This window comes from Neophocaena asiaeorientalis, unplaced genomic scaffold (assembly GCF_003031525.2).
Source record: "Neophocaena asiaeorientalis asiaeorientalis breed wild unplaced genomic scaffold, Neophocaena_asiaeorientalis_V1.1 scaffold59, whole genome shotgun sequence".
NCBI lineage: Eukaryota > Metazoa > Chordata > Mammalia > Artiodactyla > Phocoenidae > Neophocaena > Neophocaena asiaeorientalis.
Window position 1 is genome coordinate 8,702,081 of NW_020174268.1, and position 26,040 is coordinate 8,728,120.

Sequence of the window (26,040 nt, forward strand, 5' to 3'; positions counted from 1 at the left end):
TTTTTACTGGAATAGACAAAGTTCAACATTGAGTCTGTCCATGAAAAATTAATCAATAGTCAATCTAAGAAAGAAATGGAGAATTTTATTTGAGCCAACCTGAGGATTATAACCCAGGGGACAGTCTTTCAGAAAGCTCTGAGGATTGTTCCGCCCAAAGCACAATTACATAAGTTTTCAAGACAAAAGGTTATATTGTACATCAAAGTAACATACTGACAGTCTACACAGTCCAGCAAGGTGAGTAGTGGGTCATCGTGACCCCTTACAGGATTAAGAAAGAAACGTTATCCCCTGAGGAGTTACCTTGCTGGCACCAGGAGAAAATTGCATTTTTTTTGGTGAGCAGGCATTTCGGTGTCTCCTAAGGGGCTCTAGCTAATGCATAACGCACATGCCCAATGCACACTAACAAGGGGTAGTGGTGGTAGAAACCGACAGAGAGAAAATTTTGTTTAAAAAAGATTCTCGTCCTGTCTTAAAAATAATTTTATTTCATCAAACCTCTTTTTTTTAATCTTTTTTTTTAAAGCTGTAAGTGCTGAAAAACCTTATTCGGGTAGGTAAATGGAACTGGAAGTTTTGTTAAAAGTGACCCTCAATTCTTGCCTAGTTGTATGTCAAGAATTACACAGTAATCTATCACTAAAATTGGTTTCTAATCATCCATTAGAATCTCTTGAAATTCTGTTATAAGCAAAACCCTGCAAACCATCTGACTTTCAAAAGGATTTGTCATCCCATCAAGATTCATTCAATCTCTCAGTAACTATACATAGTTTCAAGTTCCCTGTGTTGGTTGGTTTGGAAATGTTTCCACCATGGGGCAGTGCTAAGATTTGAGATGTCTAAGAGGTATCAAATATAGTATTTAAGGAAGCCGAGTACCTGGCAATATCCTCTCCACTTGAGAATAGGCTGGATTTAGTGTCTCAGAGTGACTAGAACATGGAAACGTAAAATTAGGAACTTACAGCAGAGACCCCGGCAGACACTGCCTTAGCCAAGAGATCAAGGTTAACAACAGCAGTAATGTCGTGAGGAGATAGCACACCCCTGACAGGATGTATTGGGAAGGGCACTTCACGTCTGTGGTGTTCAAACACTCACGCTCAGTCCCATCATGAGAAAAACATCAGACAATCCCAAAATGAGGGACATTTTACCAAACATCTAACCAGTATGCCTCAAAAATGTCAGGGTTCTGAAAAATAAGGGAAGATGGAGAGACTCAGAGACCAGAGGAGACTAAGGATGACCAAATGTTTTGAGTATAAATAATGGGGGATGGGAGCAGGGGTAGTGAAAGCTATGACAGTTTTTGTATGTTAAGATTTTTAAAAAATGTTTAACTCTTTAAGACATACGTAGTCCACATTTCAGCAGACCTTTATTAATGATCCTACTGTAGTCTCACAACTATTTCCCCCTTTTGTTTATTTGAGCATCGTTCCCTATACCAGGACAGGCTTATGCTATTCCCACACTTGCCCCTGTGGGATCCCCTGCGAAGAGCCAGTTGCTTTAGTAAAATAGTCTCCCTTCACTAAAGTATCACAGCATGAAACGACAGGCCTTGGCACATGTGTGTCATGGTGACCCAGACGTGTTGGGGTCCTGCCCGCCATTAGTTCCACAACACTGGTTTCTGCTACTTGCTGTATGGACTTCTCACCTTTGGCCCCATTCCTTTGTCATATACAGGACCACCAACTTCTGACCAGTTCTGTAGCCCACCCCACTCCTCCCATGGCTGATCCTCCGACCTGGGCTCTTTTGTGCATCCTGTGAGGGGCTGTATTTAAGGACAGCTGGTAGTTGGTGATCACTGAAGATGATTGATCACTACCCAGAAATAGGCCTTACTGAAAAATCACACACATTATTATGTTATAATTAAATATATTTAGGTCCTCAAACCTTTAGGAGATATAAAAAGAGCTACATAGAAATAAGCATAAATCATAACAATGGAAATAATAACATTAAGGGCTGCCGTGATGGTCTAAGGTCAGCATCCCTATGAGGTAAGCATTGTTATCCTCATTTTGTAGTTGAGGAAATTCGGGCTCAAAGAGGTTAGTTTCTCACAGTCACACAAGCAGTAGGTGGTAGCATTCAATTTCCGTTCTGACCGCAAAGCCCAAACCTCATACCCATTCTGCTATGCCTTCTCCTCTGAATTCAAAAACTCCTAAGAGTTCTAGATTTTTTATACCTTATACTAACCAGGAATAATTTTAAGTATTCAGTTTCCCTCTCTTCACTCTGTTTCTAAAGGAAAATACACATCCTGTGAGTTAAGTATTATCCAAATATCAATTCCTCATGTTCAGCGTCTCCTCAGTGTGACTAAGGAACATTTCCTTGGGTGTTATCCATCAGACACTCCTTGCCAGCCAGCTCGCTGTCTCAGTTCTGATACCCAGTCAGAGTTGTCATCTTCCTCAAAGTCCCTGTGAAAAAACAATCTGGATATTAAGCCTCCATTTAAGGAGTACAGTTAATATTTGTCGACGGGTTCAAAGCAGTACACCACCGTAACAATACCGACATTTTTGAAAACTGAGCTCCATAAGGCAACTGAACAGAGGGAAAAAAATGGTTAGCCTTCCAAAGGATCACTTCTTTCACTGTTTCTACATTTTCAATATAAAAATCTGGTATATTAAAAAATAAGTCCAAGCTAAATGATTATAAACACATGGCTCAGTCAGGAATTCTGTGATAATACCATAACACATTACCCATGCCAGACAAAAGATCAAGATATAAGTATTCATTAATGATGTAAAGTAATATAACCAACTCCTGCTAAACCAGAAATGATTAAAGTACAATTTTTTTTTTTTTTTTTTTTTTTTGCAGTACGCGGGCCTCTCACTGTTGTGGCCTCTCCCGTTGCAGAGCACAGGCTCTGGACGCACAGGCTCAGTGGCCATGGCTCACGGGCCCAGCCGCTCCGCGGCACATGGGATCTTCCCAGACCGGGGCACGAACCTGTGTCCCCTGCATCGGCAGGCAGACTCTCAACCACTGCGCCACCAGGAAAGCCCTAAAGTACAATTTAAATGACATGCACGCACACGCTATCTGGGTATATCACTTACGTATCCTCCTCATCCAGTCCAGGTTCAAGTCTCTCTGGATCCAAAATGACAGAATCATGACTTCCATCAACATCATCTGATGCTTCTGTTTCCTCATACAGGGGGCCTTTCAAGAACCCTTCTGTACCTTCAGAGGAATATTAACAGAAATTATGCCAAGATAAGCAGTTTTTACTTATTTCGTTCATGCTGCACTAAATTCCTCCAAAGGCTTGTGGGCTAATTGAGGGCCATGCCATGCTCTGTATTTTTCTGTAGTGTCTCCCTGCATTACACAGCATGATTCTGGCATAAAACAGGCCCAGTAAGCACCAGTATGGGTATTAAATTTTTAAACAGCACTTTCTTCAAAACTCAGAAAATTATAATTAAAACCCTCAAATATATGAACCCATAATAAAGCATTAAAAGTTGTCTTTGGACAGCTAGGTAACAGTTCATTTTTTCTCCTTTGAGCTCTCCCCTCCCCCTAAGTTTTCCCAATGGAGGGGAATAAAATTAGGGAATTAAGACCAAATGCATGCTTTTAAATTTTTTTCCAGATAGTAACTGCTTTCAGATTTTTGCTTACAAAACGATAACCTAACATGAAAATGTGGGTTCAATCTTTATAAAAATCCTTTCACAATAGAGCTATGATATATATATATATATTTTTTTTTTTTTTTTTTATGATATATTTTTAAAATAGTGACTTTCCAGAAATGACAACATCTTCATCAATGGACCAGAAACAAAATCCAGGATCTATAATTGCTAAAACAAAAGTCATAATCATTAACCTTCCTTAACACCTGCCTCCCAATGCACCCACCGCTCCTAAGGACACATAACTGTCTGCACACAGCTCTATCAGACACGTGGTACATAGCTCTACAATGCTCTGCTTGTGTGTTGGTCTCCCAAATAACCAACTCTTTCAAGGAAGGAATTATGTTTCATTCTTTTTTTAAAATCTTAACCTAGTACATGTTAGGCACTCAATAAATACCGATCAAATCAACAAATACACTAAATCTGCTACAATACATACAGTCAAGGCTTGCCACACCATGGCATAATTTATCTCTCCTTGGCATAATTTATCTTAGATCTTAAACCAAGCAAGACGGCTTTAGTAATTGAATTATCAAAATTAAACACACGTGCACTCACACATACACACCCTCATTTCAGTCCTTTGGCCCAGATTCCTAAGGATAGTATCTTAAAAATTTATGTTGTATAATTTTAGTGAAAATGTCTGTAGAAATGATAAAAAAAGTCAAATCCTAATTGTTCATCATATCAATATAACAGAATCCAAGTACAGAGCCAAAGAAACCTTGAAGCTCCTCAGCGTTTACTAGGATAAAGTCTGAGCTACAGAGTCCCTAAAGCAGGGGTGTATTTGCATGGTAAAAATGGGCCACACTTCAGAGTGATCACGTGATTATTAAAAAATAAGCAAACAAATGGGCAGACAGAAGGAATGAAGCTCTATGGGAAATTTTAATTATGGCTTCAGACTGGCTAGAAAAGATTCAAGAAAACCTAAAACTACAATGCTATTAAATATTTCATAACTTTAAGATCAAAGGGTTTCTGGGAGGAGGGAACAGGGAGTTATTATCTAATGGATACAGTTTCCATTTTGGAAGATGGAGTGTGGTAATGACTATACAATGTGAATGTACTTAATGCTCCTGAACTGTACACTTAAAAACGGTTAAAATGGTAAGTTTTATGTTATGTATATTTTACCACAATTTTTTCAAAACAATCAAAGGGTTTCCACAGTTATGTAACAGACATGAATCACCTGGTCTATATATTGTGTATGTTTGAAATGCCAAGCTGAGGTCAGCATGCTTAAGAATGTTCAACAAGGTCTCAGGAGTTTCTTTGAGCCACTGCTTACGGGTATTATTTTCACTGTACTTTATTACAGAACCACCTAGTTGGGAAAAGATAAAAAATTAGTCCCAAATAAAAAAGATTTTCAGCATATATCTTCAGATCATATTTCAAGCAAAGCTAATTATATTTAACTCTCTACCCAGATCTATTTCACTTGCCTGTATGAGCAGCACTCTGATGTGAGATAACCAAATATCCTTCACAGAGCGACATTAAAAAAAAAAAGAAAAAACTCTGGCTCATTAAACACCTGTTAGACAATGTTCCATAATAAAATAATAGAATTCAATCTACTAACCTCTATCGTCCTCTGCCGTTAAACTGGAGGTGAGTAAGGATGCATCTTCCAAAGCTGTAAGAGCTGTACTGGATACATTTTTCTCCCACTGTCGCCTGAGAGGACCTGGTGAACTGGCTTTTAAAGTGTAAAGAAGAACTGCTGAGCTTATTCTTTTATTTATTCATCTATATGCACACAAGTATCTCTCTAAAAGAAAAGTATTTCCTTTCTCTTTCAAACTCAGATCTAACAACACTCTTTCAAGTCTAAGTAGTAAAGGGAATGAAAAATAAATCCAGATGAAAAGGTAAAGCTAATCATTAAAGTGAATTTAAAAAAATGCTATGTATAGGGGCTTCCCTGGTGGCTCCATGGTTAGGAATCCGCCTGCCAGTGCAGGGGACACGGGTTCGAGCCCTGGTCCAGGAAGATCCAACACGCCACGGAGCGGCTAGGCCCGTGAGCCACAGCTACTGAGCCTGCGCTCTAGAGCGCACGAGCCACAACTACTGAGCCCGCGTGCCTAGAGCCTGTGCTCTGCAACAGGAGAGGCCACAACGAGAAGCCCGCGCACCACAATGAAGAGTGGCCCCCACTTGCCACAACTAGAGAAAGCCCGCGTGCAGCAACCAAGACCCAACGTAGCCAAAAATAAATAAATAAATAAAATTTTTAAAAAATGCTATGTATATACTCACACATTACACAATGTACAAGAATTAAAGGCCCAAGAGGACTTAGGTAGACACAGTGTGCCAGGCTTTTTATGGTAGAGAGCACAACAAATACTATTTTTTCTGAAGCCTCTTATTAATAAACATGATTTTCTCTTTTTTTATAGGTGAATAAATTATTCCTGTAACACTACTGGATAAACAAACACAAATCTGCCTATCTACTTGCTTATGAATCCTACGACCTAGTAAGGTGGAAACTGGTATTCCTTGTATATTCCCCAGTTCTCCACTTATACAATGATTAGAATTTGAATAACTTACTTATCTCTTCTCTGTTTACTCTCCTCAGTGCACTTTCAACCAAACTTTTATTAATGCTTTCTAAGTCAGTGTGGCTACACTTTCCACCTGGTTCTTCCCTTTGCTTTAAAAGAAATTAAAAATAAAGATTAAGTAATGCTTGAATTGCTGCAAAAAAAGGTAAACAAGTAGGCAAAGACAGCTATTTTAACTTTAAATATAGATGGATTAAACATCAATAACCACAGAACCCCATCCATGTAAATTAAGTCATATAATCATATATGTGTGTATATTAAAAACCATATATATGAACAGACATATGTATAAATATATGTATATTAATAGTCATATACCTTAATAGCCATTAATATCAGTCACTGCAAATGTGAAAAGGATATATAAAAATGACAGAGATATTTGAGAGGTCTTTATAGAGGAAATGAGCAATGAAAACTTACTGGGCTTTTCATGCTGGCAATATCAGAATGAAATATTTTATAAAGTTACCATACAGACGGGCCTCAAATAACAATGGTCCGACTTATGATTTTTCGACTTAATGATGGCGTGAAAGTGATACACATTCAGCAGAAACTGTATTTCAAATTTTGAATGTTGCTCTTTTTCCCAGGCTAGTGATATGCCGTATGATACCCTCTCGTGATGCTGTGTAGTGGCAGAGAGCCACAGCTCCCACTTAGCCACGTGATCACAAGAGTAAACAGCCGATACACTTACAACTATTCTGTACGCAGGCAACCACTGATTTTCACTTTGAATTCAGTACTGAACACACTATATGAGATATTCAACACTTTATTATAAAATAAGCTCTGTGTTAGATGATTTTGCCCAACTGGAGGCTAATGGAAATGTTCTGAGCACATGTAAGGTGGTCTGGGCTAAGCGAGGATGTTTGGTAGGTTAGGTGCATTAAATGCATTTTCAACTGGGGGGATGGGATTTCTATGTCTTGACTGTGGTGCTGGATATATGACTGTATAAAATTACCAAAATTCATCAAACTGCATGCTAAAAATGAGTAAATCTTACTACATATAAATTAGGCCTCAATAAGCTGGAAATAAACAGATATTACTAACAGATATTACTATGCAAAGAAAAAAGTACAGGGGCAGAATATATTCCATTTGTAGTAACATAATGGGGAATGGTGTTATTTATTTACAACCTAAGGTTCATTCAAAAAATTTACAAGTTTAATTACTAGTACATTCCATAAACAGAATCATTTGTTGTTACTACATCTTTTCCTTTGGGAGTTAAAAGGTTGATTAAAATGATGAAGAAAGAAAAAAATTATCAATAGGACACCAGTTACTGGGTTGAGTGTGGCAAAACTGGGAAGTGGATTTGCTGTTACTATTTATGACTTAACTGTCGCTATCATGTAAAAGGGCACCGCTGCCTGGAGCCAAATGAGACAGACAGGACCTTGAATTCCAGGCTGAAAAATGTCCACTCAATTCGTGGGCTTAATGGGGAGGCACTAAAAGTTTTTGAACAGAAAAATGTCAAGATCAACATAGTGATCTACATGTCATTTAGCCATAAAAAGGAAGGAAATTCTGATACAGGCTATACCATGGATGAACCTTGAAAATATTAAACTAAGTAGAAGAAGCCAAACACAAAGGGACAAATATTGTGTGATTCCACTTACTTGACATATCTAGAATAGGCAAATTCATAGAGACAGAAAGCAGAATAGAGGTTACCAGGGGCTGAGGTGGAAGGGAGGGTGGGGAGGAATGGGTAGTTATTGTTTAAGGGTTTCTGTTTGGGGTGATGAAAAATTACATCGTGAATGTAATTAATGCCATTAAATTCTTACAATTCAGCTTAAAAATTGCTGAAGTGATAAATTGTATGTTTTATATATATATATATTGTACCACACACAAAACCAACCAAGAGCCAGGCTAAAACAAGACTTTCATGCCTATAAGCAGGGCTAAGTTCGCTCACATCTATATCGAAACTACTTGTCATCCATAATTAGAAATGAAAAAACAAATAAATGCTGATCTAAAGTGGCTCGGCTGGCAGTACAAAGAACAGCCGCCAGTTACTTCACAGGCCCAAAGATGAAAAGCTCCTGAACCCAGGGACCAGGCAACAGTCTTCCAAATATCTCCCAGCACCTAAAAATGCCAGGTACCCAGTGGACAATTTTAGACATTTAACTTTAAAGCACTTACCACTGTGCTTGCTTCATTTTCCAAAGCTATCCTGATTCTGCTGGGGTCTGCTCAAAGAGAAAAAAGAAGGTAGAGAGAAAACACATAAAGGCTTCTAATATGATTTGCACAAAGCTCGAGTGACAAAGACAAATGAAGTTTTTAAAGTCAAAGAACCAAAGCACTAGCCCATACAGTGACATCAAGCTTTAATTGCCTAATAATACACCTCAGCTGTTAAAGAGATTATTTCTGCTGTTTTATTCTAATGTTAACGTCTGCAAGTTAAGACGTCTCTATTCACTTATGCCAACCCATTTAGGCACCAGGAGGTAAGACGCTCTGTATACTTGGAAGGTCATTATCACCTTTAGCATAAGCTTGCTACCCAGTATGCTTTTCCTGACAGCTATTACAGTAGGTGGAATAGGTATCCCTCTCAAGAAATCAGCTACTTATTCCCTGATGAGGGCCCAGCAGCAGTCACGGAGGCAGGATGGCTCCTGCCTCATTTTCCGCTGCCAGAGCCTGGGGTCCGTGTTCCTCATTCATTCAGCAATTTAAACAATTGCTACTGAGCATCTATGATGACAGCACTGAGGATACAACAGTGAGCAAATGAGACATGGTCCCTGCCCTCACACAGCTTTCATTGTTCTGGTCTCACTAGCTACAGACTAGATGGAGATACCACCAGACACGTGCTCCCCGTATGGTGGCTCCTCCACACTGGCTTACTCCTCTTTTTTTTAGAAATTGTAAAACTACACTTTCCTATCTTGAAACTACACTGTCTTGAAACTGTTCTTAGACTGCTTTTATTGTTGCTGCTCAGCATTTTAAAACGAATTTCCCACTATCCTGGGATGTGAACAGAAGCTACGAAACAGTACATAAAATAAAATCAACACTAAAACTGCTGAAGCAAAGGTAACTGACTACCTCTTAAGTAACGGAAAAAAATGCTGAATTGTAAGACTGAAGGGTTTATACCACTAAAAGGGTTTACATTCTTACAAAAGTAAAATTTAACTTCAAGAAAACAGTATAGTTTAGAAATGTTTCTTTTGAAACTAACATGACATTGTAAATCAACTATAAAAAAGAAATTTAAAAAAATAGAAATGTTTCTTTTGTAGTATATAACACTAAGATAACAGGCACTAAATAACGGAGGTTTTACAACATCTCCCTACAGTGGATGACCTACACGTCCTAATTCTTCTCTCTTATCCTGGTCATTGTTGGATTTCTTCAGATGAAAGATGTGTCATTGATGACAAATGAAAAGCAACAAAAAGAGCTTTGAAAAAATTGAGATGACAACTTCCAAAGAGACAATAAATTACATTTGAAATTTGCTCAGGATTGACTATAGATGTATGGAAATTTTGTGCACCTATTATGTGGACAGTTCCAACTTTTAAAAAGACTCCATTTAAAAAATTTTGTTTATAAGATGGTCCTTAGGGATACAATTTCCTATATTATATTTTCATGGTTAGATTCCTAGGTAAGACCACAGAATCCTTCTACCTGATCCATAACAAACTAGAGTAAATATGGTTCTAAAAATGAAACAGAAAACAATCTTTACATCTCTAAAATCTCCAAACTATGTTCTTTTTGATCCCTGGAAAACTAAATGTATAAGATTCGGTATAGAATTATGCCTGAAGGAATAAGAAGCAAATTTTGATTTGAGGAGTATCTGGAAATCATCTCTAATAACTTGAAAATTGTATTTTTCCTTTTTGTTATACTGTATTTTAAAAGAACACAAAAAATAAGCTTTTCAAAATTCTTACCCTTTTTTCTTGGTGTACTAGGCATAGATTTTTTGGTTTCTTCTAATACCTGTTCACCATATTCTGTGATAATCTGAAAGTTTAAAGCAGAGAATTTAAAGATGTGAAAGATGCTTTTCTTTAGATACTGCCATAACATCATTTAATTATCAAGGTTCTTCCCCACAGCAATAAAGTTGAAAAGTAGAAATGCCATTTAAAAGATCCATGTAGGGATTTCCCTGGTGGTCCAGTGGTTAAGACTCCGTGCTTCCACTGCAGGGGGCAAGGGTTCGATCCCTGGTCAGGGAACTAAGATCCCACATGCCGCAAGGCACAGCCAGAAGAATAAATAAATAATAAAGAAATAAATAAAAGATCCACGTAATTTAAACAAACAGACATTTATATACGTCCAAAAAGATCTGGAAGGATAATGCAAACAATATCCATGATTATATTTGGGGAATAGCATCGTGGAAAGAAGAGGAAGGAAAGGACATTTCAACTTTTTACTTTCTTTATATACGTCTGCATTATTTGAATTTTTACAGGCATGTATAACATGTAATTGTGTTTAGAAGATAACAAACACTGGGAAAACTGTTCACAGTCAATCTCACATGTACCATACCTCTGGGGGTAAGCACTTCTGGATGAACCGAGCTAAAGAGCCTCTGGAGAGAAGAGTTGTAGCTGAAGGGCGATGTGAGGGATTCTTTTTAAACATCTGCTTGATCAGATGCTGAAGCTCATAGGAATAATGGGATGGCAGTGGGCTCATGCACCCCTGACAAATTTTGAGGATAAGACTTTTCCAACTATTTGCCTGAAACTGAAAAGCAAAACTGAACTGTAAAAGCAGATACAAGGAAAGAGAACAGAAATAAGTAAATACCAGCTGAACTGAATTTATATGAATTATTTTAATTTTAGAAATTCTTCTCCCTAGAGGTGTTTTTAAAGCGCTGTTCTCTAATCTTTTTTTTTACTAATTTTTTTTTACTAATTTGAAATACAAATTTCAAAAAAATTACTTTATTGAAGTACAGTTGATTTACACTGTGTTAATTTCTGCTGTATAGCAAAGTGATTCAGTTATACATCTATATACATTCTTTTTCATATTCTTTTCCATTATGGTTTAATCACAGGATATTGAATATAGTTCCCTGTGCTATACAGTAGGACCTTGTTGTTTATCCAAACAGTTTGCATCTGTTAGTCCCAAACTCCCACCCCACCTCCCAACCGGTACTATTCTAAAAATCTTATGGTTGTTCAGGAGAAAGGTAAACATAAATAGTAAAAGATGTTCCCATCTGGAGGAAGTCTTACCATCAGTGCCTGTTTTGGGTACTTTATTACTCAAATCAACGTTTTCACAGATACACATTTTTAATATATTTTAAAAATCAAAGTAATACATACATATGGCTTTTTAAAAAGTCAGATGATATTAAGGCTTATAATAAGTGTAATGTTTCTTTGCTTCTCTCCTCCTCAAAAATCCCCAGGCCTGGCTTCCCTGGTGGCGCAGTGGTTGAGAGTCTGCCTGCCAATGCAGGGGACACGGGTTCGAGCCCTGGTTTGGGAAGATCCCACATGCCGCGGAGCAACTAGGCCCGTGAGCCACAACTACTGAGCCTGCGCGTCTGGAGCTTGTGCTCCACAACAAGAGAGGCCGTGACAGTGAGAGGCCCGTGCACCGCGATGAAGAGTGGCCCCCGCTCATCGCAACTAGAGAAAGCCCACGCACAGAAACGAAGACCCAACACAGCCAAAAATAAATAAAATTTAAAAAATAAAAAAAAATTTTTAAATCCCCAGGCCTGCTCCCTGACAAAATGCACTTTAGACTTTTCCTATTTTAAACTCCTGCTGCAAAATCCTTTTTACCTTCCATGTCATCAAAGTAGTTATCACCGTTTGACAAGTAATAGAGTGGGATATAAAATGTCATACCAGAATAACATTTAAAGTTTTCATTGTATAATAAACATACTGCGGGGGCTTCCCTGGTGGCACAATGGTTAAGAATCCACCTGCCAATGCAGGGGACACGGGTTCGAGCCCTGGTCCTGGAAGATCCCACATGCCGTGGAGCAACTAGGCCGGTGCACCACAACTACTGAGCCTGTGCTCTAGAGCCCACAAGCCACAACTACGGAAGCCCGCGTGCCTACAGCCCATGCTCTGCAACGGGAGAAGCCACCGCAATGAGAAGCCCACGCACCGCAATGAAGAGTAGCTCCTGCTCGCCGCAACTAGAGAAAGCCCACACGCAGCAATGAGGACCCAATGCAGCCAAAAATAAATAAATTTATAAAAAATAAACACACTGCAATTAACATTAGGTGCCAGCCTCAGTAATACTTAATATAAGAACATGATGGCATTCTGCCTTGGAGGTACATTACCCTATTAATACATACAAGTGAAGATATGAAAAAGGAAAAGTCAACATGTAATAAAGGAAAAAAACATATAACAAAGGAAAAATTCAGGTAATGAAAAATAAGACTGAATCTGCTTTGCCTCAGGCTTTTTTTTTTACTTATACCAGATGTAGTTTATTGATATAATCAATAGGATTATGAAACTTCCCCTGTAACAACCAGAATTTAAATTTACATTAAGAGGTTTGATAATCAAACAACAGTGAAGCTATGTTAATATATTTTTACGGAAAAATTATCCATGACATTTGTTAAAAATGATAAGGCAGATTTTATTCAGGACCATTGTAACAGATATAGGCTCCATGCGATAGAATTTTGCAGAGGGTTAGAGAGATTGGGCTTAAAGGCAAACACAGCATGGGCAAGTGGGAATTTATATCTAATGAACAGGGTAGATATCACTGGATGGAAAATTACTAACAGGAAACATCCAGGCAAAAGGGGGACTCTGGCAGAAACTAACACACCATTGCAAAGCAACTACACTCCGACAAAGATGTAAAAAAAAAAAAAAAAAAGAATAGCACTCCACACACACACACACACACAAAAAGGGGGGGACTCTGGCTAAACCAATCTAACAGGATTCTTGCTGAAGGCAGACCAGAGGGGTCAGACGTCAGCTGGGGAATTGTGGAGGATGAGGAACCTGATCAGATATCAAGGGCAATTGGACATTGAGGGTGGAGGGTCCTTGCTCAACTAACCAGGGTTCTTGATAAAACTGGACTTTGCAAGGGAATGCACACATGGGTCTAGGAGAAGATTCAGAAGCCAGATGAAAATTTGGCTAAGCGAAGAATTTTTTTCAACTTGAGCCATTTTTAAAACAATTACTCATTTACTATTAATTACTGTTTGCTAAAAACAACACAAACCGAAAATCATGTATGTACACTTGAAAATATGAGGCTAAAGGGGTGATGCAAGCTAATGCGGTGGACAAGAGACCTAAATTTTTATATCCATATGTCTGAACTGAAAATGTTGTTTATTTGATACTCCCTTAAAACAACTTGCAATATTATTTTTTTGAAAAAGTTAAAAGGTTGCTTTGATTATAAACACACAAATATACACAGTTCTAGAGAAGCAGACTATAGTTAAAATTTACACTGAAGTGAGACATGTTTGCCATATATCTACCAGATGTCTGAATGGGGGCACACTTCTTGACTTCTCAAAGTGTCTCCATCTGCAATTAGGGGTAACAATCTTATTCCCAAATGCCTCAGGCTTTCTAACCATTATATTGAATTTCAGCGTTTCCTAAAGGTTTGAGAACTACTTTTGCCTTTTTATTATTATTATTATTTTTTGCAGTACACGGGCCTCTCACTGTTGTGGCCTCTTGCCTTGTGGAGCACAGGCTCTGGACGCGCAGGCTCAGCGGCCATGGCTCATGGGCCCAGCCACTCTGCGGCATGTGGGATCTTCCCGGACCGGGGCACGAACCCGCGTCCCCCGCATCGGCAGGCGGACTCTCAACCACTGCGCCACCAGGGAAGCCCTACTTTTGCCTTTTTAAAGCAGACAACAGAGCAGACAGTGCCAAATATAAACTTTTACTACTTGTTCTTGCTAGAAAAAATAAGAACATGTATATGAATGTTTATGAAAAGGACAAAATTAGGGAAATAAAGAATATAATCCTAATTAAGATACTGAAATTTAAAAAATAATTTTATTTGTACACAACAGTGGTTCTCCACTTGGGCTACACATTACAATCACCTATTTTAAAACCACTAACGTCCCAGGAACTAACACAGTGTTGTAGTCAATTATACTTCAAAAACAAACAAACTCATAGCAAGAGAGATCAGATTTGCAGTTACCAGAGGCCGGGGGTGGGGGAAAGAGGAATTGGATGAAGGTGGTCAAAAGGTATCCATATGAGACGATGGCTGCTCACTAAACTTATTATGACAATCATTTCATGGTGCACCTAAGTCAAATCATCACACTGTACACCTTAAATGCATACCCTGCTATATGCCAATTATATCTCCGTAAAACTGCAAAGAAAAAAAATCTTTAATGCCCCCAAATTAAATGTAAAAGCGAAAACAAAATACACTAATGTCCAGGACACCCGAGATTTTAATTCAATTAGTCTGGCCTGGGCCTAGGCATCAGCATTTTTCAAGTTTCTCACATTGTTCTAATTATGCAGCTGGTATTATAAGCCACTTATATACAAGGAAGCTGACCTCTCAGTAACAGTGCACACGTTGTGGAGAAAAGGGAACCCTCTTGCACTGTTGGTGGGAATGTAAATTGATACAGCCACTATGGAGAACAGTATGGAGGTTCCTTAAAAAACTAAAAATAGAACTACCATACGACCCAGCAATCCCACTCCTGGGCATATACCTTGAGAAAACCGTAATTCAAAAAGAGTCATGTCCCGCAATTTTCACTGCAGTTCTATTTACAATAGCCAGGACATGGAAGCAACCTAAGTGTCCATTGACAGATGAATGGATAAAGAAAATGTGGCACATATATACAATGGAATATTACTCAGCCATAAAAAGAAACGAAATTGAGTTATTTGTAGTGAGGTGGATGGACTTAGAGTCTGTCATACAGAGTGAAGTAAGTCAGAAAGAGAAAAACAAATACCGTATGCTAACACATATATATGGAATCTAATATGTATAACTGACTCACTTTGTTATAAAGCAGAAACTAACACACCATTGTAAAGCAATTATACTCCAATAAAGATGTTTAAAAAAAAAAAGTGCAAACCTTCCATTTGAGTTACTTTCATCTAGTGGTGAAGAAGGAAAGAAGGATGTTCTTAATTACTCACTCTCATGAGCTCTACATGTTCTCAAGCACCTCTGTGAAAATGCTTGCTAGAGCCAAGTTCAAATCTGTGCCCAAAGAACAGAATTTATTTCTATGCAAAGCTAACACTTAATAGGGATCAGCACTACTTATTAATTCTGTGCAATAAACAACTGCAAACAAGCAGGGCAAGTGAGTTAACTTCTTTTTATGTTAAATTATTTTTAAAATATATTTAAAATATATATAATATAGAGCAAAGTCTATTTTCTCACGGTATTTCAGTTAGAGAAGAAACTGGAAGAAGTGAAATCTAACTGATAACAAGGAAAGTACAAACATGGTGCAGCCACTCTGGAAAACACTTGGGCAGTTCTGCAAAAAGCCAAACATGCAGTTACCATGTGACCCAGCGATTCCACTCCTCTGTGTATACCCCAAAAATTGAAAACAGGGATTCTAATAGATACTTGTACACCCATGCTCACAGCAGCATTATTCACAAAAACCAAAAGGTGGAAACAACCCAAATGTCCATCAACAGATGAATGGATAAACAAAATGTGGTATAAACATAGAATGGAATATCATTAAGTCATAAAAAAGGAATGAAATTCAGACATATGCTACAACATGGATGAACGTTGAAAACATTATGCTATGTGAAATAAGCCAGACACAAAAGGAAAAATATGGTATAATTTTACTTATACAAAATAACTAGAATATGCAAATTCACAAAGATAGAAAGGGAGGGAGGGAGGGAGGGAAGCAGGGAGGGAGGGAAGGAAGGAGGGAGGCAAGCTAAATATAGTACTATAAATACTAAATCATGGAAATTTCCTATTAGTATATACTACAAAAGTAGCTCAAAGCAAAGATGACAGCAACTGGAAACATGAAAATCTTATAATGAACTCATCCTAAGGAAGCAAACCACCAACTGAAATCTGGCACATTACTTAGGACTTAGCCCGTTACAACCAGAGGCTGCCTTTCCCATTTTGCACGCCATACTTACTGGATGCTTAAGGGTACAGAGTTCATAGAGAATGCATCCCAAGGACCAGATGTCACTGGAAGCATAAAGAAGCAATGTAATGATGAGTGGGTTATGAGTTATCATATGAAACTATGTATATGTTGTAATACAAAAAATAAAAAATTACTCTACCTTTAATAAGAACAGACATTGCAGGTACTTCTTAGCTATTGAAATAAAATATACAGCAATTTTGGTCTAACACTTAGATACTTACTAACAGTAATGTTCACAATAAAACTGACTGCTCCCCAACCCCTGCCCCTCCAAATCTGGGTTGTTCGGGTATCAGTTCAGTAGTATCAATACTTGGTGCAACAGGAATATCCATGGACTCAGATTATCACAGTTGGCAGAAGGGCTTTAGAAGTCATCCAGCGCAGCTTTCACCCAGACTGCCTGCACCACAGCTGGCTGTTGGTCACACATCCTGATGGACAGCTCTCTGTGCCCCCAGTGGCTGGCTCTAAGGGACAGTCTTCTTATTCTTCCACAAAAGAGCTCTTCAAAGCTCAGCAAAGAGTTCTATAGTTTGCCCTATACGCCCACCCTTCTTCAAACTAAGCACCTCCACTTTCCTCCAGAGTTCTCACCACCTAGTTGTCATCCCCCAGGCTTTTTCTAGATGATATTCTTTTCATTTTAACTAAGGTTTTTTTTTATCAACTATTTCCCCCAACTTTTAATTTTCTAAAGTTTGAAACCTACAGGAAAGTTGTAAATGCCCACATGCTCCTTCCTAGGTTTCTCAGCCATTAGCATTTGCCACGTTTGCCTGCTTTTCCTCTCTTCCTTCTAGATCTGAACCTCTTGAAAGAAAAGCTGCAGGCATCAAACACTTCACCCCTAAACACATCAACATGGATCTCCTAAGAGCAAGGACACTCTCCCTCATGAACACAACACCATTATCACATCCAAGAAATTTAACCTTAATTCAATATTATTATCTAATATTTTGTCCAAACTCAGATTTCCCCAGTTGTCCCAGGAAGTCCCTTCATAGCTGTTTTGTCTCCAATCCAGTCAGTTTTACTCTTAAAGGAGTCTATTTATTATGGATTATCATATCCTTTTCAGAAAACAACTTGGCAGATGGTAACAAGAACCTGTGGGTGTTTCTCTTTCTAGGAATTCATGCCAAGAATGTGACAGACAACAACGACATATTTATGCACAAAAGGCATATTAGTCACAGCACTGTTTAGGATACTGAAAATTGGAAATATATCATAAGGCCAATAACAGAGGAATGTGAAATAAATTTTGGAAGACCCATGTATTAAAATATTACGCAACCATCAACAATAATTATGCAGAGTTTTAACGTGGGATAAAGTGAATATCATATAAAGTGAAAAAAGCAGGATACTAAATTGTATATAGAGTATATAAACAAAGTTTAGGGGAAAAAGAGAATGGATGGGGGAAAAAACCCAAAATGTTATCAGTAGTTGTGTAAAAGTGGGTGATCACCATTTCCTTTCTTGTATATCTCTACATTTCCAATCCTTCCGCTGCCCACCCACTCCATCAATGGGCACATATTACTTATGTTCAGAAAAAAATTATGCTTTAAATCATAAGGACTTCATACTATCTTCTGATAATCAATGAACCTATCAGTCAAGTGCTTATTATCTAGTCCTGTAAATGTCAACTCAATGACATAATCCAGTGGTTCCCAAATTTTGCCGCACATGGGACTCACTTAGTGATCCTGGAAAATTACTGATGCCTGCTGCCCACCCCCAGACATTTGGATTTAACTGATATGGCTACAACCTGCGCTTTGGGATTTTTAAAGTCGGGAGCAGCAAAGTTTGAGAAGCAGTAATACAATGCATACTGTTCCCAGAAATGACTAACCTTTCTTTCAGCATTTACACGTAGCTCCTCTCAGCTCTGATTAAAACAGTGGGAAAATTATGACTTTCATCTAGAGGCCTAGGAATTTAAATTCTACACTGCTTTCACATATACATTTTTAAAAAAACAAACTTCACCTGTAGGCTACAATGCCTGTACCAAACTGTCAGCCCTGCACCAACTACATACATCACTTACCTTTTATTGTTATAAGGCATGTTTTCCCAAATTTCTGGGGGCACATAATAAGGTGTTCCCACATACGTACAAGCAAATGCCATGGGACTAAAACCAGAAAGAGGCACAGAACGATTACAGAGCGTTTCTCAATGATGATGCTTCGACTACTGTCACTACTACAGAAGAGACATACATACCTGGAGAGAAGACGGGCGGATCCAAAATCACCCAATTTTACTTTTCCCTTTTGGGTGAGGAAGATATTCTGCATTGAAAAAGAAGAGCTCAGATTACATCTACCCCCATTCAAATATAAGGCAGAGATATATGTGGAACCTAGAAAAATGGTACAGATGAACCGGTTTGCAGGGCAGAAATAGAGACACAGATGTAGAGAACAAACGTATGGACACCAAGAGGGGAAAGTGGCGGGGGGGGGGGGGGATGAATTGGGAGACTGGGATTGACATGTATACACTGATATGTATAAAACAGATAACGAATAAGAACCTGCTGTATAAAAAATAAATAAACAAACAAACAAATATAAGGCAGAGAGCGCCAGCAGAAGCTGTCTTTCAAAGGCTGCTGATGATGGAGATCAAGGGTAGAAATGCTGACAGCCGAGTCCTCGAATGGAACATAAAAAGACAAGATACCTTCTGGACAGCTGCACTTCCCTGCTTGGGAATTCAGGATGACTGACTAGAAATCTAACAGGCAAGCTTCAGATTGTATCGGCAGACCCTGCTCAACTGACCGGAGAACCTGTGTCCTGGTAACTCCAGGTGGCAGGCCCTGGTCTCAACCATTTTCCATCTGAGAACATGTGGTCTTAGGAAACAGTAACTAAGAGAGCTGGAACATATTACCATACACTACTAAAGAGATTTACTGACCTGCTCTCAAGTAGTACCTTATTTGGCTAGCATAAATATCAATATTACATTGAGAAATATTTCTAAACTAGATAAAAATGCCCCAGAAGGAAAGAGAATAACACAGAAAAAACATGGAATGAAATAGTTTTCGATTTTTTTTTTTTAGGACCAAAGTGTTTCCACTTACCTTGGACTTGATATCTCTGTGTAACACACGTTTCTTGTGAATGTGATTTACTCCAAGGCACATTTGTGTAAACCAATTAAGTATCTGTAAGGAAAAAAGCATGCAAATCTGCAAGAATGCAATAACGGGTTCATGGCAACCCTAAATCCCAAAGAATCATCTTCAGGCCCTGGCTGACCTGAGTTTTATATAATATAAGTACAGAACTCCTGAAAATTACATAGTTCAACTAAGATTCAGTGTTGCCTGGAGAAATTCAGAAAAGCTGTGAATCAATCCCATATGTGTCATCGTCTTATGTATGATCTAAATAGCAATTTATTTATTTACTTTTTTGGCCATGCCACACAGCTTGTGGGATCTTAGTTCCCCCAGGGATTGAATCCGGGCCCTTGGCAGTGAAAGCGCGGAGTCCGAACCACTAGACTGCCAGGGAATTCCCAACAATTTATTTTAATAAAAATCCCACTATGGTTTTCTTGTATTTAACCAAATAAAAATATTTTTTAAATATACATATAAAAGTCGTTTGCCATTTAGAAATGAATATGCTATAACTTTTTATAGTGTAATCATTATATCAGATTTTCATTCACTTTTTCAGAATATTCATATGTTAACATTAAAAGATTTCATTATATTACCAACAATGCTTTGAAGCCAGGCTGACATGCTACAACGGAACCCATATTCTTAACAATACAACTTCTAGATGAAAAATATTTATACTAATATACTCTCAAAACACGTTATACCATGTATCAAACTAAGCCCCAGTAAAGCTGTTTATTGAAGTATTTTCCTTAGTCAACTCATTCCAATAATATTTAATACACAACTTTCCATTAAAAAGGCAGTAAGTATTTTAAGAGATTATGCTAAACTGTAGAAGGAAAAAGACTAAGAATAGGTGCTCCTGGAAAAAAGAAATGCAGGCTTCATTCTTCAGATGATCTAGAAATACAAAAGAAATCCATCTCCCTTCTAAAATTTCAATGCAAAAAATAAAAATTTTAAATGTCTAGTAGAAAGTATGATAAATAATACAATTTTGAAATTCTTCTAAACATGGACGTGTTATTCCTTGATATTTTATAAACTTATATCTATTTTACTCCCTAAAAACATCTCAGGCAGCCACATCTCACTAAGTAGCATCATGGATACAGAAATGAGTCATTTCTAACTTGTGTGTCAGGTAATCACAGACAGCAATGCTTTTATTTTAACACAAATTTTATGAGAAAAGTTGCTTCCAAACCTTGAGGGAAACTTCTGTAAGTCGGTCTCTTACCATATCTTCAGGAAACAACTTCCCTTTCTGATGTTTAACCTTCTGCATCAGGTCCCCTCCATCACAATACTCCATCACAATATACAGATGTCCTTCAGCTAAAACAAATGTAAGACTCTTTAAGAAAGCCCCAGGGGCTTCCCTGGTGGTCCTGTGGTTAAGAATCCTCCTTCCAATGCAGGGGACGGGGGTTTGATCCCTGGTCGGGGAACTAAGATCCCACATGCCACAGGACAACTAAGCCTGCGTGCCACAACTAGAGAGAAGCCCACACACCGCGAGGAAGAGCCCACGTGCCGTAATGAAAGATCCTGCATGGCTTAACAAAGATCCCGCCAACCACAACTAAGACCCGACACAGCCAAATAAATTTTAAAAAAACAAAAACAAAGCCTCAGTGGCCATGAGTCAAATTCAGAAATGCCTGTATTGGGGGAAATTCATATTTACCTTCAAATGATTCCTTAAAGGCAACAATATTGGGGTGTTTCATTTTGGCTAACAGAACAGCCTCCTTCCTAGAACTCTGTGTGTCAGAGGAAAGCTAGAAGGAGGTTTAAATAAGCGTAAATGTAATACTTCATAATAAAACTGATAGTAAAATGATATTATAGTAGTTTGTAAGGTATTTCAATGCTAGACACAATTTCATAGCACTGTACTTTGACCCAACTTGAGTTTATCAAACTCCACGAGTAAACATGTGCAGATTTTTCAACAATGGCTATATGCATGCTTAAGCTGACCTCTTATATCTTTACAAGTATAGAATGTAAACTACTCTTAACATCAGCCTAAGTATAACCTGACTTGGAGAGCCAGTATGCCATCAACAATAGTAGCTCCTTAAAGAAAAACTAGGGCTTTCATGTTTTTACTGTCTGCATCACTTTATCAGCCCACTGGTTCAGATGAAAAATATATATACTCGTGTATTACAGCAGCATGGATGGGCAAAGACCATATGCAAAATAAGTTTCCAAAACTGTTTATCCCCTAACTTACTCTATAAGGATAAAATCCTGAATGACTTATCTTATAATTAAAAAACTGCAACTGATTATGTACTAGCCCAAGGGGGCTTAGACCAGCAGCATCACCACCAGCTGGAAACTTGTTAAAAATGCAAATTCACAGGCTCACCAGGAACTACACAACCAGAAACTCAGGGGTAAGGCTCAGCAATCTGGTTTAACAAGCTCTCCAGGTGATTCTGATGCCCACTAAACGAGGTCAAGATTGCAGTGGGAAAAAAAATACTCACTCTGAGAATTTTATTAAAATGTATTTTTTTTTTTAGTTGATCAAAACATTATTAGGCAGCCTCCATGGTATGGCTTCTTTCACCTGACAACTATGTTACATAGTGACAAATACAGTTTGACCTTGAACAAGGTTAGAGGCATTGACTGCACGGGGTTGAAATTCCAAGTACAACTCATAGCTGGTCCTCCATGTATGGAGGAGCCCCTCCATTTCCTCGGTTCTGCATCCACGGATTCAACCAACTTCAGATCGCACGGCACTGTAGTATTTACTATTGAAAAAATCTACGTGGACCCACAGCAGTCAAACCTGTGTTGTTCAAGGGTCAACTGTAGAGATAAATCAGCACTTTCTTCATGTTACAGGGAAATAAAACCTATAAACTAATCCACAGAATAGGTTCCCTGATACCAAAGGTCAGCATTTTAGGTCTCAGCTCTTCACTGTCTGTTGATGTTCCTTTTTTCATTAATATGGCACCTGAGTTGCATTTGGGCAGCTTCCCTACACCCTTAAGTATGCAAAATTGGAAATTATTACAAATTCTTCACATTGAGATAAACAGCAATCACCACCCAAACCTTGATTATTTTTGTTAATTACAATATCCTAAGAACCACATAAGATATATCAAGACCTTGTAAAGCTAACGAATAAACCCATTAAATTTTTTGCACAAAGGAGCAATTCCATGTTAAATTTCAAGAACTTGTTTTCCTATACAAATTACATGTACACTTTCAACATGAGCTAATTGCTTTAGCAGTGACCTTGGGAAGCCTTATTTCTTTCATGGCAAACATCTGATTACTGCTCTCTTGCTGAACCAAAAGGGCTCTGCCAAAGGAGCCCTCCCCAATCACTCTCAGGACCGTGTAACTGTCCATGCTGGGCACCGCACAGGGGCTCCACTCCCGCAGTCACCACCGGCTCTCCCAACCTAGATTCAAAAACAGAAACAACTGAGAATTACTGCAACGCAGAAACAGAGACACAGACATAGAGAACAAACATATGGACACCAAGGGGGGAAGGGGGAGGTGGGATTGACATACACTACTATGTATAAAATAAATAACTAATAAGAACATGCTGTATAGCACAGGGAACTCTACTTAGTGCTCTGTGTGACTTAAATGGGAAGAAAATCCAAAAAAAGAGGGGATATATGTATACGTATAGCTGATTCACTTTGCTGTACAGCAGAAACTAACACAACTCTGCAAAGCAACTATACCCCAATTAAAAAAAAAAAGATTCGCCCACAAAAAAAAACAACTGAGAATTAAATTTACTTTCAAAAGGCAGAATTAATTCAAAGTAGCTCTAATCACCATGATAGGATGACATATTCCTTTATTCATTCAACAGGTGGACACAGAGCATGCGTGCCAGGTTTTATAATCCTGAACAAATCTCTCAACATTCAGCCCCAGCCATCATGCACACTCCAAAGCAGATGGGACCGCAGGCCTCAACAAATGCACGGTGGCGAGTCTTACAGGGAGAGTCATGCTGGCCCTCGGCAGAGGTATCCTGGGGAGTTAGGAAGATGATATTTAGGCTGAAGCCTGAAGGATAAATGGAAGATATCTAGGCAAAGAGGAGGGACATGATGGAGGCAGAGGGAATCGCATAGTTAACAGCAAAAGAGATTGTTTCAGGTCAAGGACTTGAAAGAGGACTGTAAGGCTAGTAAGGCAGACCTTGTCTCAAGGTCACTGTAAGCAAAGTTCAGGTTGCTGGATTTTATCCTGGGGTAATTCACAGGCTGTCTCTGAAGGGTTTTAACCAAGAGAGCAAATTTACAGCTTAGAAAAGCTGCTCATGCTGGCTGCAGAGCAATGGACCAGACAGGGGAAAGAGGAGGAGGGCCGGAGCAGAACTCCTACCACAGAAGAGGCAGGAAAATGATGACACAATGGAATAGGGGGGTGGCAAGGGGGATGAAGACAACGGGAAGGAACATGTAGAAAGAACTGGCAAGATTTTTGGTTACAGATTTATGGGGGACAAGTAGGGAGAAGGGAACAAGGTAGACTCAGGTTTCTGGTGTAAATTGGGCAAATACTGATACCTTTCCCTGAGAAAAAGGAAAGGCATGGTGGTTGTGTGCCTGGTGTTTTTGGTTTGATTTTTCTGGCGGTGACAGTGGGGTGGGTGGGGAAAGGCGTGGGGAAGGGAGACATGTGCTCCTTTGAGGACATGCTGAGTCGGAGGTGCCTGGGAGGAAGAAGACATGTTAAGCAGAGTCCTTGAACTTCAGTCTCCCTTTTATATTTCCTGGATGAAGCAGCTTGCTGGATCTCTTAATACATCGGAAAGAATGAATATAAAGTTCCTAACACTTTACCTGGTAAAGGGGGCCCTGAATAAATGGCAGCTGTTATTATTATTAAACCTTAGAAAGGTGATGCTTTCTTTTTTTCATTACAGAAAAAACACTGGAATGAGTTTACTTGATTTTCACAAAACTTACTTGTAGTGTTTTATTTTCATAAAAATCACACCACAAAGATTTATGAGGTCCAGAGAGCATGGCGCGTAAAGCAAAAATTACAAACCAAAACCTCCAGTTCTAGCGACCATCTGTACTCCTGTTTACCTAGACTCACCAGGAAACTAGAATTTCTCCATGTAACCAAATCAGATGCATGGTCTTCAGAAACAATTCTTTTCAAGGACAGTAAGGTCTTCCTGGATATGACGTGAAAGAAAAAAGTTCTTTGACGCTATTCTAACTGACCCCTGGCATTACACGATTTGACAAGAAGACCTAGCTTTCCCATATTTGTATTCTTTTTTACTTCGGGTATTTATATTGTGAGCGGACAGTAACTGATAAGCAAGAACCACCACTGACTTTTCTTAGCTGAAAATCACATTTGGTCCTTTCCGTCCACGTTTTCCCCTGTTACTCACCTAAGCTCATTAAAAGACCTGTATATGCTCTGAATATGACAAAAGCGTCGCTTCGCAGGCCTATACCGATCAAAGGCCAATAAAGTGATGTGCAAATGTAAACGTAGTATGCAGCTTAGAAGGTGAGCGCGTGACCGCACCTCGGGGGAGACCCGATCCTCACTCCCGGAAAAGCCGCTCCGCCTCGCATCCCTGCCCGCGTTACCCCGCGACCCCCAGGCCCGGGTCCGCGAGCGCCGGAGCGCTGGTCCCGCTCGCCCCCACCCCGCGTGGATGCCGCCGGCCCAGTGCCCAGCGCCCACCCGTCCCCGCCCTCGTCCCCACGGAAGGTGCCTGCCCGGCCGGCCGACTCAACTGCTTCCCGGAGGTCCTGAGCCGGTCGCGTTTCCGGGGGGCGGGCCGGCGGGTCGTCTCTCGGATTGCCGGCGAAGGAAGCTTCCGGGTCGAGCGGGAGGCGCTAGGGGTAGCCGGGCCTACGAAGGGCGCGTTTTCAAAGTGTTGTTCCACGTCGCTCCAGAACAATGCCAGTAATATTGAGGGAAAGTATCCTTCGCGGAACGTAAGTTCTGTCACCAGTTTAAGCTAACAGCCCATGTAGATAAGTTTCATGGGCACAGCACTCAGCTTACCAATTGTGTGAACTTTGACAAACGTGGAGGGCAGATTAATGGTCCCCCAAAGATGACCACACCTATCCATTATTATAGATAACATACACAAGTTACGAGGGGCTAAGCACTCTTTTAAGTGAGCTTAGCATGTAAAGTGCATAGAATAGGACTAAAGTGTTAGCTATTAACTCATTTAATCTTCAGAATAAGCCTAAAGGTAGGTACAATTATTATCCCTGAGGCACAGAGAAGTTAAGTTCTTTGCCTTAG

General features: G+C 39.1%; 1 protein-coding gene across 7 annotated transcripts; it reads right to left on the minus strand.

Annotated features, from left to right (window-relative positions):
• Nucleotides 1–340: 340 nt before the first annotated feature.
• Nucleotides 341–25,550, minus strand: NEK3 (NIMA related kinase 3). Of its 7 annotated transcripts, none has more exons than XM_024755545.1 (17): nucleotides 25,160–25,439; nucleotides 23,572–23,773; nucleotides 23,008–23,177; nucleotides 21,422–21,515; nucleotides 20,972–21,069; nucleotides 19,678–19,761; nucleotides 18,807–18,874; nucleotides 18,628–18,714; nucleotides 16,540–16,594; nucleotides 10,892–11,092; nucleotides 10,279–10,351; nucleotides 8,492–8,538; nucleotides 6,288–6,390; nucleotides 5,308–5,424; nucleotides 4,912–5,046; nucleotides 3,111–3,237; nucleotides 341–2,456 (listed from the first exon to the last, which is right to left on the minus strand). In XM_024755545.1, exons 3-17 carry the CDS (start codon nucleotides 23,122–23,124, stop codon nucleotides 2,375–2,377), a joined length of 1,488 nt encoding a protein of 495 aa, XP_024611313.1. In that variant the 5' UTR covers nucleotides 23,125–23,177; nucleotides 23,572–23,773; nucleotides 25,160–25,439; the 3' UTR covers nucleotides 341–2,374. The 7 variants fall into 7 exon arrangements, with proteins under 7 accessions (XP_024611313.1, XP_024611315.1, XP_024611317.1 ...); XM_024755547.1 differs by lacking the exon at nucleotides 23,572–23,773 and adding an exon at nucleotides 24,853–24,934; XM_024755549.1 differs by lacking the exons at nucleotides 23,572–23,773; nucleotides 25,160–25,439 and adding an exon at nucleotides 25,515–25,550.
• Between the last annotated feature and the right edge of the window lie 490 nt (nucleotides 25,551–26,040).

What these genes read in the sequence shown, in the direction of transcription:
- NEK3 (XM_024755549.1), bottom strand. Translation starts at nt 23,124, where the DNA reads ATGGACAGTTACACGGTCCTGAGAGTGATTGGGGAGGGCTCCTTTGGC. An exon ending in AGAAGTGCTTACCCCCAGAG is followed by an intron (nt 10,352 to 10,891) that starts GTATGGTACATG and finishes TTAAACTTTCAG; the next exon opens with ATTATCACAGAATATGGTGA. An exon ending in AACGGCAGAGGACGATAGAG is followed by an intron (nt 5,047 to 5,307) that starts GTTAGTAGATTG and finishes TTTCCCAACTAG; the next exon opens with GTGGTTCTGTAATAAAGTAC.